The 12,450-nt window shown below is 43.3% G+C and overlaps 1 protein-coding gene and 1 long non-coding RNA gene across 2 annotated transcripts; both read left to right on the forward strand.

Annotated features, from left to right (window-relative positions):
* The first annotated feature begins 1,131 nt into the window (after positions 1 to 1,131).
* On the forward strand, positions 1,132 to 3,823 carry LOC124652733. The gene is made up of 6 exons (XR_006987746.1): positions 1,132 to 1,302; positions 1,874 to 1,947; positions 2,034 to 2,107; positions 2,199 to 2,264; positions 2,353 to 2,474; positions 3,014 to 3,823. It is a non-coding gene; the product is annotated as an uncharacterized LOC124652733 (long non-coding RNA).
* A 786-nt stretch (positions 3,824 to 4,609) lies between these two features.
* LOC124657230 (wall-associated receptor kinase 3-like) lies at positions 4,610 to 6,731 on the forward strand. The gene is made up of 3 exons (XM_047195815.1): positions 4,610 to 4,962; positions 5,006 to 5,193; positions 5,361 to 6,731. The coding sequence occupies exons 1-3, from the start codon at positions 4,610 to 4,612 to the stop codon at positions 6,545 to 6,547; spliced, it is 1,728 nt and encodes a 575-aa protein (XP_047051771.1). The 3' UTR covers positions 6,548 to 6,731.
* The last annotated feature ends 5,719 nt before the right edge of the window (positions 6,732 to 12,450 follow it).

Raw genomic sequence — 12,450 nt, forward strand, 5'->3', positions numbered from 1 at the left:
CCACCGCGTTGCTCCGTCGAGCTCCGGCCGGCCCTCCTCCTCAACCGCATCCACAGGCCGCCTCGACCGCAACTCACAGCCAAAGATCGAATCGCTGCTGCCGGTGAGCGCGTGTGACCACGGCCTGCGGGAGGGCTCGCTGCGGCGCCGGGATGGCGGCGGGGAGGCACGGAGGGCGAGCCGGTGGTCGCCTGCACCGCCTGCTTCTGCCGCATTCCGGCCGGAGGTGCTGCTGCCGGCTTCTCCTTCTTTTGGCAACCTCGCCCTCGACCTACTGATGTCGGCCACCACTCGAAGTCGCTGCATCCCGGTGAAGCCTCTCTCCTCCTCTTATTCCATCTGTTCTTGCTAAAATTTGTAGCTTTTCTCCCGTTGAACGTGTAACCAGTAGAGGAAGTCACATGCAACTGAATATTTTTCAATCTGTTAGATAGTGTTGTTCAGCTGAGCTATTCTTCAGGTCACGCACGCCTAAAATAATTGTTAACCAATCGACGCATGTACGCCCATTCAGTAGGAAGGATTTTAAATGTGTTCCAGCCTTCCAGGTATATATTAGCCCTCGTATGCAAGGGATATATTTTCGATCCGACAGGACAATATAATGTCACCAAGTTTTTGTGAAATCCAAATTTGAATTCATTGATTTTTCTCTGTTTCCTTGTGCTGCTGGTGTGAGTGCAAACGCCAACAAGCGAGCGGTTCGGCATCTCATTTATAGATTAATTAACCAAAATAGCAAACTAATCACTAGTAGCTCTATATTGCATCTGTTTGTGTCTTACCACGTCCATTAGCCTGGTATGAACATGTCCATTAGTTATCCATGCCTTGATCGAAAAGCCTATCTAGTGTAATGTGCTCTCAGCATGTATATGCAGCTGATAGACTAGGTATTCTAGTAGTATGAGTTCGTTGCTAATCTGTTGTAGTATGAGTGTATTTTGCCCTATCTCCTCATGTACCTATTTATTACAACATTGTGGAAGAAAACAGTCACTGGTTCTCCATTTCTTGTAGTTTTATTTGCTTCCTGTTACATTAATCTACAGGTTCAGACTTTTCCAGTTCTAATATTTGAACAGCTGCTACAGGTGATGGCTTGTGACGGCAGGCTGTGTGAGGGGCTCGCTGTGTTGCTGTGATGGCGGCGGGAGGGCACCGATGACAAATCAGTGTTTACCTGCCCTGGCTGCTGCTGCCCGCAGTCCAGCCGGAGCTGCTGCCGCTGGCATCTTCTGGTGGCCACGCCATCGAGGTTCTACTGCCGGCCACCACTCTGAGCCGCTACTGCATCGTGAGGTCTCTCTCCTTTTCTTCTATCTATTCTTGCTAAAAATTGCATCTTTTCTACGAATCTGGCACGAAGCTAACATTTGGTATCTTGTTGCATGCCACAAAGCTGAGAATCTGGACCTTATCTATCTGGATGTTGTTTAATTGATTTAACATGTCTAAATCTGGTTGTAGTACACCAGCCACATAGAGTAGATTTTATTGATTTAAGAATCTGGACCTTATTAATCTCGTCGAACTGTATGTAAATGTTCAAGCCTGATGTGCCACTTCAAGACTTTTAATAGTTTTTTCTTGAACTGATGAAATAAACCATCACCAGGTCTTTTTTATTAAAACCTGATCAAACATGCACGTCATCTTATTGATTCAACTTGTTTAAGTAGCAGGACAGCAGCCACTTAGATAAATTATAATTTGTGCATGATTTGGTATTGCCCTTTGCGAGCAAGAACTTATATATACATTTTTATTTAATGTGTTTAAGTAGTAGAGCAGCAGCCGCTTAGGCAAAAAAAACTTTTTTGCCTGTGTTTTATAAGCCTGAATTGCAGTTGATTCTGAATTTGTTTTGCAGGAGAAGCACGAGGCTTTTTGCTAATAACCAGAATAATCAGCATACTGTTGATAAAAGTGGGAACATACTCCCTGGTTAGTTGTTTGTGCAAACAAGTTCTTTGTGGGCTTTGCTTGATTCCATCTTATCACTGAGGAATGGACCTTTCTGATTTTTTTAGGCACTATTATTGAATCGAAGCTTTGCCATCCGACAGAGTTTGATTTCTATTTGTGTAGTCATGCTGGCATTCAGGTTGGCTTTCCTTTATTTGCAATTCTTCACTTGATGGAATGGGTTGATTGCTGACTTATGTCTTGATTCCTTTCATATGGGCATAACCCAGCTGTATGGTGTTGCATGATTGGAAGTTCTCTCTTTCTAGTAATGTACTCTGCACCAACTGCAAGGGGTAAGTCTTGTTTGTCCATTCCAAAAACCCAGCTGGCCATGTATCTTTCGCAGTACTGTTCTTGACCATGGTCCCTTGTTTATTTCAGCAAGGGCTTTAAGTCTGGTGCTTCCATGAGGTGCCCAGGTTGCCAGGGTTCAGCCATGAAAGTGTCTATCTGCATCTGGAGCCTTCCATGATACAGCAGATGCAGCAGCCTTGTAAACTCTGGTACGTTTTCTTATTTAAAATAATCTTATGGTAAAATATTTTCTTTTCCTGTAAATAACAAAATGCTCAAGTAAAGTTGGTTTGCAGTGAGATGGATGTGTAGTTCTTAAACATGGGTTGGTAGATGTTATATGTATATCCCAGTTGACCTTTGACTTTGCATGTTCTTTTGAGGTTTGAGGTTGCATATCTGGTTGCAGACATGTTTCTGGTATTTCCATGTTAAGTGTTCAATACTTTGTTTAGAAGGACAAAAGATAGTCATTGATTTGTTATCTTTCTCTCTCGAGTTGATCATCTTGAAGTTGCTGGCTTCTATCATGCTGTTGGCTACTACATCTATGTTACGTCTGTCCATCTACACTTGTCCAATTGATTTCTTGCGTCAACCGGTTATTGCTAGATTGTGTGTTGATTTGGTTAATGACAGATGAACTGGCACTGGTGTAAGTAGTAGGATGTTTTTAGTACTTTTATTGTGATGTTCATACCAGCTCATTTGAATGTCTCCTTAATTCCCAGTGTATTGCTTCGTGCAGGCTGCTAGTAGAGATGCTCTTGTGGTGGGTTTTGTTAGGTTGTGTATATATGGCCATGTGATGGCAACTGCTCTGCCCTGCCTTGACATGAACTGTTTCTCGACAAGCGATTCAGGTTAGGAGCTTTGAACTCTTCAAAATTGCAGGTTGGGCTTGTTGAATGTTTGCAGACTACAATGACTGCATCATGTTATGCTATTCAGCTCTTTTAGTATTCATGAGGTCGCGAGAACAAACTGATAGTTGTCTAAAAAAGTCGAGATCTTGCGCAGCTGTACTGATTACCATCGGTACCCGGTATCTTCCGACTGGTCATATTGGCTTGAGTGTTTGAGTTGAGATAGCCTCATAATTTTTTTTGTCAAGGTCATGAAATTTTGGAACTCGGCCCTGTTCTGTTGTCGAGATGATTTTTCCTGTCAAGCTTGTGATGATGCATAGGTGATGGATCCATGTTTGTTTGGAGTAGCTAATTCAAACCTGATGCAACCTGGGTGTCATTTTGTTGATTCACCTGTTTGTAAATAGTAGTAAATGAGCCACAATTGCTGCAGTGTTACATATGATTCTGGACATGATTTTGTATTGTTTGAGTCTATCAATTTTGCTGGCACTGCTAGTGTTATTCATCACCATGAACATATGCAGCATGTACTGATAACCATTGTATCACGGTAGCTTCCGTTTGGCTCGAGTGGTTTGTGTTCAAATAGCTTGCTAGTTATATTTTTGGCAATGTAATGAAATTTCAGAACTGGGCATTGTTCTGTTGTGTTGATTCACTTTGGCCGATGTGTAGGAGGATTTACTGGTAGAATTCTGTGATTTCTTATCTACTCCAGTTGATTGCTGGCCAAAAGTCATCTGATAAGTATTTTGCCATTTTCCCATAGTGTTGCTATTGTACATGAACATCATGATTTTGTGCTGTAAAGATTGAGAAAGTTTTGTTGGGTGGTTTACGTAATAGTCTAGTAGCAGTGCGTGTGGGCAATGATGGAGGACGTGATTAGAATCACACAAGTGAAGCGCGTCGTAGGTACGTGAGAAGGCGAGGGAAGGAATCGAGAAGGACCAAAGCAGTGGAGCCAGGCTGGCAGCAGGACGCTAATTTAATCGCGGTACACAGAAAAGAGGGAAAACGCACGAAATAATCCAAAGCAGTGTCCGATCGATGCACGCTGCTGCTTTGTCTCGCTTTCTTGTTCCGTCGTGCAAACGGCAAAGCACGGGACGCCAGCTGTCGATGCACGTGCCGGGAGCCGCGAGAAGAAACAAAGCAAAGGACGCGTTAATTTCGGCAGCACGGTTGATCCTGCCACTGTTCCAGACGAAGGCATACAGCAACCACCTCTCCGGGAGGATACCGGAATGGCTGGGAAGCCTCAGTCAGGACTCGAGTCTCGAGGATCGGTCTTTTTTCTTCAGCTTTGAATACGTCGGTCCTCAGGTACATTTGACCGTGGCGGAGCAGGCGGAACGACAGAGGTCATAAATAGGCGTAGACCAGTCAACACGCGAATGCACGGCTAACTCACTGCTTGGACCGACAGTACATATGCAACAGACGCAGTAGGCGGCGATCCCATATCTACCATGATGATTCCGGCGACTCCACTGGCCGCTGTGTTGCTATTGCTGCTCTGCTTCTCGGCGTCGGCTCAGGTCACACGAGGCGCATCACGGCCGCCGCCAGGCTGCCCCACCAGCTGCGGCGGCGTGAGCGTGCCGTACCCATTCGACATCGGCGACGGATGCCACTGGCCGGGCTTCAACCTCACCTGCGATCGGACGCGCGGCCGGCTGCTCATCGGCACCCTCGAGGTCGTGGAGATCTCGCTGGCCAACTCCACGGTGCGCGTCAAGGACAGCGCGGGCGCCGTCAACATCACCTACCACGGGACCCCCGACGGCAACGGCACTCGGGGCGGCCTCACCGCCGCCGGCCCGTTCGTCGTCTCGGAGACGCGCAACTCCACTGGCCGCTGTGTGCCAGTGCCAGGACGGGTACCAGGGCAACCCCTACGTCGCCGGCGGATGCCAAGACATCGACGAGTGCGCGCTGCCCGGCCTGTGCTCCGGCGAGTGCACCAACACCCCTGGGGGATACACATGCCGGTGTCCGCGTGGCGCCCGTGGCAACCCACGCATCAAAGATGGCTGCATCAAATCTTCCCTAGGTGAGCACATCACCAATCATGATAAATGCCGATTGCACATCAGAGATTGCATCGCTTCTTGCTCTGTTTCATAGTACTCCGTAACAGAGTTTTTCCAGAACCATGACATATTTTCTTCACAACATAGTTTTTCCAGAACCGTGACACATTTTCTCTCCAATTTTCAGGTTTAAGTATCGGCATAGGAATTGGCAGTGGCGCTGGCCTTCTACTGCTAGTACTCGGTGCTATTTTCGTGACCAGGAAGATCAAGCATCAAAGAGCAAAAATGTTGAAGCAGAAGTTCTTCAAGCAGAACAGGGGACATCTGTTGGAACAACTGGTGTCACAGAAGGCGGACATCGCCGAGAGGATGATCATCCCTTTGGTGGAGCTGGAGAAGGCCACGAACAACTTCGACAAGGCTCGCGAGATCGGAGGGGGAGGGCATGGCACGGTGTACAAGGGGATCATGTCCGACGACCTACACGTCGTGGCGATCAAGAAGTCCAAGGTCGCAGTCCAGAGGGAGATCGACGAGTTCATCAACGAGGTGGCCATCCTCTCGCAGATCAACCATAGAAACGTGGTCAAGCTCTTCGGGTGCTGCCTCGAGACGGAGGTGCCGCTGCTGGTGTACGAGTTCATCCCCAATGGGACCCTTTATCACCACCTTCACATCGAGGATCCTAGAGCATCGCTGCCATGGATGGATCGGCTGAGAATCGCAACGGAGACCGCCAGAGCTCTCGCGTACCTTCACTCGGCCGTATCAGTCCCCATAGTCCACAGGGACATCAAGTCTCAGAACATTCTGCTAGATGGCACTCTCGTAGCAAAGGTGTCGGACTTTGGAGCTTCGAGGTGCATTCCGATCGATCAGACAGGGGACGCAACGGCCATCCAAGGGACATTCGGGTACCTAGACCCCGTGTACTATTACACGGGGCGGCTCACAGAGAAGAGCGACGTTTATAGCTTCGGCGTTCTTCTCATGGAGTTGCTCACCAGGAAAAAACCGTGCTCATATCGGTCGTCCGACGAGGAAAGCCTTGTCTCATATTTCACCACTTTGCTTGCAGCAGGCGACCTACCTCGTGTCTTGGATCCTCAGGTCGTGGAGGAAGGAGGCAAGGATGTAGAAGAGGTAGCTATGTTGGCGGCAGCATGCGTGAGAATGGAAGGTGACCACCGTCCGACCATGAGGCAAGTGGAGATGACGCTCGAGAGCCTTCATGTACCCCACGGAAACATTGTGACGTGTGATATGGATGCACCAAATTATGCTGTGATTAAGGGTACAAATAGGGAGGAGGTGAGCAGACAATATAGCTTGGAAGAAGAGTATTTGTTGTCATCAAGGTACCCCAGGTAGTCAATGTATAATGTGTGTGCGTGCAGTTTAACTTGCCGAGTGATGCGCGCAAGTAGTGTAAACTTGTTCGATACACAACAACTGCCTCCGTTCCAAATTTAGCATCCAGCTTTCCTCAGATTTGGTGTATATATCTTGACGAGTTTTAGTGGGTAGGTTTGCTTATTTTGAAAAAAAAGGTGGAACACATAATTTGGAAGGGAGGAAGTATGTAATTATTATTCATATCAGTATACGTGTATCAAACAACAATTAATTGCATTATGAAGAAATATCTATGATGAGTAAATTGAACTTTTTTTACCAATCTAAATATCACTATTTTATATATGGCCTAATTTAGTAAACCTTGTTGACACTCAATCAAGGATGTAGTCTATTTAAGAACGGGAAGAATGTGGTATTATTTTTTCTCTGGAATTTGCTCACGTAGCCATTTTTTACGAAATTAGTATTACTGTAATATCAAAACCTCATTATGTGCATTACACTGTTGGTAATTGTGTTGGTATATGGTAACTGGAGTATTAATCACAACCTCACCATGACAAGCAAAAGTATATGATTTCACTCTAATAAGATTTAAATCTAAGCACATAAGGCTTATAATATATCAATTGTTACATTTAAAGTACAATTTTTTCATGGTGGAGATGATTTGGCCTATGTGAACGAAATGATTCACACATTTGCATGCCTAGATTTATTGGTTTCATATTTAATGTTGTCTTTACCTATAAATTATGACTTTTACATCATAGTTAAAGTGTGTAAGGCTATACTTTGTTAGAAATATTTTCATTCAATATAAGATATCTAGCAACTGAAGGCCTGATGGCGTGTAACTCACACGTTCGTTGGGAACCCCAAGAGGAAGGTATGATGCGCACAGCAGCAAGTTTTCCCTCAGAAAGAAACCAAGGTTTATCGAACCAGGAGGAGCCAAGAAGCACGTTGAAGGTTGATGGCGGCGGGATGTAGTGCGGCGCAACACCGGGGATTCCGGCGCCAACGTGGAACCCGCACAACACAACCAAAGTACTTTGCCCCAACGAAACGAGTGAGGTTGTCAATCTCACCGGCTTGCTGTAACAAAGGATTAACCGTATTGTGTGGAAGATGATTGTTTGCGAGAAAACAGTAGAACAAGTATTGCGAGTAGATTGTATTTCAAGTAAAGAGAATTGGACCGGGGTCCACAGTTCACTAGAGGTGTCTCTCCCATAAGACAAACAGCATGTTGGGTGAACAAATTACAGTTGGGCAATTGACAAATAAAGAGAGCATGACCATGCACATACATATCATGATGAGTATAGTGAGATTTAATTGGGCATTACGACAAAGTACATAGACCGCCATCCAACTGCATCTATGCCTAAAAAGTCCACCTTCGAGGTTATCATCCGAACCCCTCCGGTATTAAGTTGCAAAGCAACGAGACAATTGCATTAAGTATGGTGCGTAATGTAATCAACAACTACATCCTTAGACATAGCATCAATGTTTTATCCCTAGTGGCAACAAGCACAACACAACCTTAGAACTTTCTCATCATCGTCCCGGTGTCAATGCGAGGCATGAACCCACTATCGAGCATAAGTACTCCCTCTTGGAGTTACAAGCATCTACTTGGCCGGAGCATCTACTAGTAACGGAAAGCATGCAAGATCATAAACAACACGTAGATATAACTTTGATAATCAACATAACAAGTATTCTCTATTCATCGGATCCCAACAAACGCAACATATAGAATTACAGATAGATGATCTTGATCATGTTAGGCAGCTCACAAGATCCGACAATGAAGCACAATGGGGAGAAGACAACCATCTAGCTACTGCTATGGACCCATAGTCCAGGGGTAGACTACTCATACATCACACCGGAGGCGACCATGGCGGCGTAGAGTCCTCCGGGAGATGATTCCCCTCTCCGGCAGGGTGCCGGAGGCGATCTCCAGGATCCCCGAGATGGGATCGGCGTCGGCGGCGTCTCCGGAAGGTTTTCCGTATCGTGGCTCTCGGTACCGGGGGTTTCGTCACGGAGGCTTTAAGTAGGCGGAAGGGCAAGTCGGGAGGCGGCTCGGGGGCCCGGACCATAGGCCGGCGCGGCCGGGGGTGGGGCCGCGCCGCCCTAGGGTTTGGCCACCCCGTGGCCCCTCTTCGTTTCGTCTTCGGACTTCCGGAAGCTTCGTGGAAAAATAGGCCCTCGGGCTTTGATTTCGTCCAATTCCGAGAATATTTCCTTACTAGGATTTCTGAAACCAAAAACAGCAGAAAACAAGCAATCGGCACTTCGGCATCTTGTTAATAGGTTAGTTCCGGAAAATGCACGAATATGACATAAAGTGTGCATAAAACATGTAGATAACATCAATAATGTGGCATGGAACATAAGAAATTATCGATACGTTGGAGACGTATCAGCATCCCCAAGCTTAGTTCTGCTCGTCCCGAGCGGGTAAAACGATAACACGGATAATTTACGGAGTGACATGCCATCATAATCTTGATCATACTATTTGTAAAGCATATGTAGTGAATGCAGCGATCAAAACAATGTATATGACATGAGTAAACAAGTGAATCATAAAGCAAAGACTTTTCATGAATAGCACTTCAAGACAAGCATCAATAAGTCTTGCATAAGAGTTAACTCATAAAGCAATAATTCAAAGTAAAGGCATTGAAGCAACACAAAAGAAGATTAAGTTTCAGCGGTTGCTTTCAACTTGTAACATGTATATCTCATGGATATTGTCAACATAGAGTAATATAATAAGTGCAATAAGCAAGTATGTAGGAATCAATGCATAGTTCACACAAGTGTTTGCTTCTTGAGATGGAGAGAAATAGGTGAACTGACTCAACATTGAAAGTAAAAGAATGGTCCTCCATAGAGGAAAAGCATCGATTGCTATATTTGTGCTAGAGCTTTGATTTTGAAAACATGAAACAATTTTGTCAACGCTAGTAATAAAGCATATGCATCATGTAAATTATATCTTATAAGTTGCAAGCCTCATGCATAGTGTACTAATAGTGCCCGCACCTTGTCCTAATTAGCTTGGACTACCGGATCATCACAATGCACTGTTTTAACCAAGTGTCACAAAGGGGTACCTCTATGCCGCCTGTACAAAGGTCTAAGGAGAAAGCTCGCATTGGATTTCTCGCTATTGATTATTCTTCAACTTAGACATCCATACCGGGACAACATAGACAACAGATAATGGACTCCTCTTTTATGCATAAGCATGTAACAACAATTAATAATTTTCTCATTTGAGATTTGAGGATATATGTCCAAAACTGAAACTTCCACCATGGATCATGGCTTTAGTTAGCGGCCCAATGTTCTTCTCTAATAATATGTATGCTTAACCATAAGGTGGTAGATCTCTCTTACTTCAGACAAGACGGACATGCATAGCAACTCACATGAAATTCAACAATGAATAGTTGATGGCGTCCCCAGTGAACATGGTTATCGCACAACAAGCAACTTAATAAGAGATAAAGTGCATAATTACATATTCAATACCACAATAGTTTTTAAGCTATTTGTCCCATGAGCTATATATTGCAAAGGTGAATGATGGAATTTTTAAAGGTAGCACTCAAGCAATTTACTTTGGAATGGCGGAAAATACCATGTAGTAGGTAGGTATGGTGGACACAAATGGCATAGTGGTTGGCTCAAGTATTTTGGATGCATGAGAAGTATTCCCTCTCGATACAAGGTTTAGGCTAGCAAGGTTTATTTGAAACAAACACAAGGATGAACCGGTGCAGCAAAACTCACATAAAAGACATATTGAAAACATTATAAGACTCTACACCGTCTTCCTTGTTGTTCAAACTCAATACTAGAAATTATCTAGACCTTAGAGAAACCAAATATGCAAACCAAATTTTAGCATGCTCTATGTATTTCTTCATTAATGGGTGCAAAGCATATGATGCAAGAGCTTAATCATGAGCACAACAATTGCCAAGTATCACATTACCCAAGACATTTATAGCAATTACTACATGTATCATTTTTCAATTCCAACCATATAACAATTTAACGAAGGAGAAACTTCGCCATGAATACTATGAGTAGAAACCAAGGACATACTTGTCCATATGCTACAGCGGAGCGTGTCTCTCTCCCATAAAGTGAATGCTAGGATCCATTTTATTCAAACAAAACAAAAAACAAAAACAAACCGACGCTCCAAGCAAAGCACATAAGATGTGATGGAATAAAAATATAGTTTCGGGGAGGAACCTGATAATGTTGTCGATGAAGAAGGGGATGCCTTGGGCATCCCCAAGCTTAGACGCTTGAGTCTTCTTAATATATGCAGGGGTGAACCACCGGGGCATCCCCAAGCTTAGAGATTTCACTCTCCTTGATCATGTTGCATCATACTCCTCTCTTGATCCTTGAAAACTTCCTCCACACCAAACTCGAAACAACTCATTAGAGGGTTAGTGCACAATATAAATTGACATATTCAGAGGTGACACAATTATTCTTAACACTTCTGGACATTGCATAATGCTACTGGACATTAGTGGATCAAAGAAATTCATCCAACATAGCAAAAGAGGCAATGCGAAATAAAAGACAGAATCTGTCAAAACAGAACAGTTCGTATTGACGAATTTTAAAATGGCACCAGACTTGCTCAAATGAAAATACTCAAATTGAATGAAAGTTGCGTACATATCTGAGGATCATGCACGTAAATTGGCTTAATTTTCTGAGCTACCTACAGGGAGGTGGACCCAGATTCGTGACAGCAAAGAAATCTGGAACTGCGCAGTAATCCAAATCTAGTACTTACTTTTCTATCAACGGCTTAACTTGGCACAACAAAACACAAAACTAAGATAAGGAGAGGTTGCTACAGTAGTAAACAACTTCCAAGACACAAAATAAAAATAAAGTACTGTAGTAAAATAACACATGGGTTATCTCCCAAGAAGTTATTTTCTTTATAGCCATTAAGATGGGCTCAGCAGTTTTGATGATGCACTCGCAAGAAATAGTATTTGAAGCAAAAGAGAGCATCAAGAGGCAAATTCAAAACAAATTCAAGCCTAACATGCTTCCTATGAAAAGGAATCTTGTACACAAATAAATTCATGAAAAGCAAAGTGACAAGATCAAGAAGATAAAACAAGTGTAGTTTCAAAAATTTCAGCACATAGAGAGGTGTTTTAGTAACATGAAAATTTCTACAACCATATTTTCCTCTCTCATAATAACTTTCAGTAGCATCATGAGCAAACTCAACAATATAACTATCACATAAAGCATTCTTATCATGAGTCTCATGCATAAAATTATTACTCTCCACATAGGCATAATCAATTTTATTAGTTGTAGTGGGAGCAAATTCAACAAAGTAGCTATCATTATTATTCTCATCATCAAATATAGGAGGCATATTGTAATCATAATCAAATTTATCCTCCATAACAGGCGGTACTAAAAGACCAATATCATTATCATAAATAGGAGGCAAAGTATCATCAAAGTAAATTTTCTCCTCAATGCTTGGGGGAATAAAAAGATCATGAAAACCAGCTTCCCCAAGCTTAGAACTTTCTATATTATTATCAACAATGGTGTTCAAAGCGTTCATACTAATATTACTACCAGCATGCAAATAAGATTCCATAGGTTTTTTAATTTTCGCATCAAACAATCCATGTTTTAAATCAGGAAATAGAAATAGAAGCTCATTCTTGTCCATTATGCCAAACTAGTGAAATAAAAACATGCATAATATTAAGTAAAGTAAAACAAGTAACTAATTTTTTTTGTATTTTGATTTAGTGCAGCAAACAAAGAAGTAAATAAAACTAAGCAAGACAAAAACAAAGTAAAGAGATTGAGAA

The sequence above is a fragment of the Lolium rigidum genome, chromosome 5 (assembly GCF_022539505.1).
Source record: "Lolium rigidum isolate FL_2022 chromosome 5, APGP_CSIRO_Lrig_0.1, whole genome shotgun sequence".
Taxonomy (NCBI): Eukaryota; Viridiplantae; Streptophyta; class Magnoliopsida; order Poales; family Poaceae; genus Lolium; species Lolium rigidum.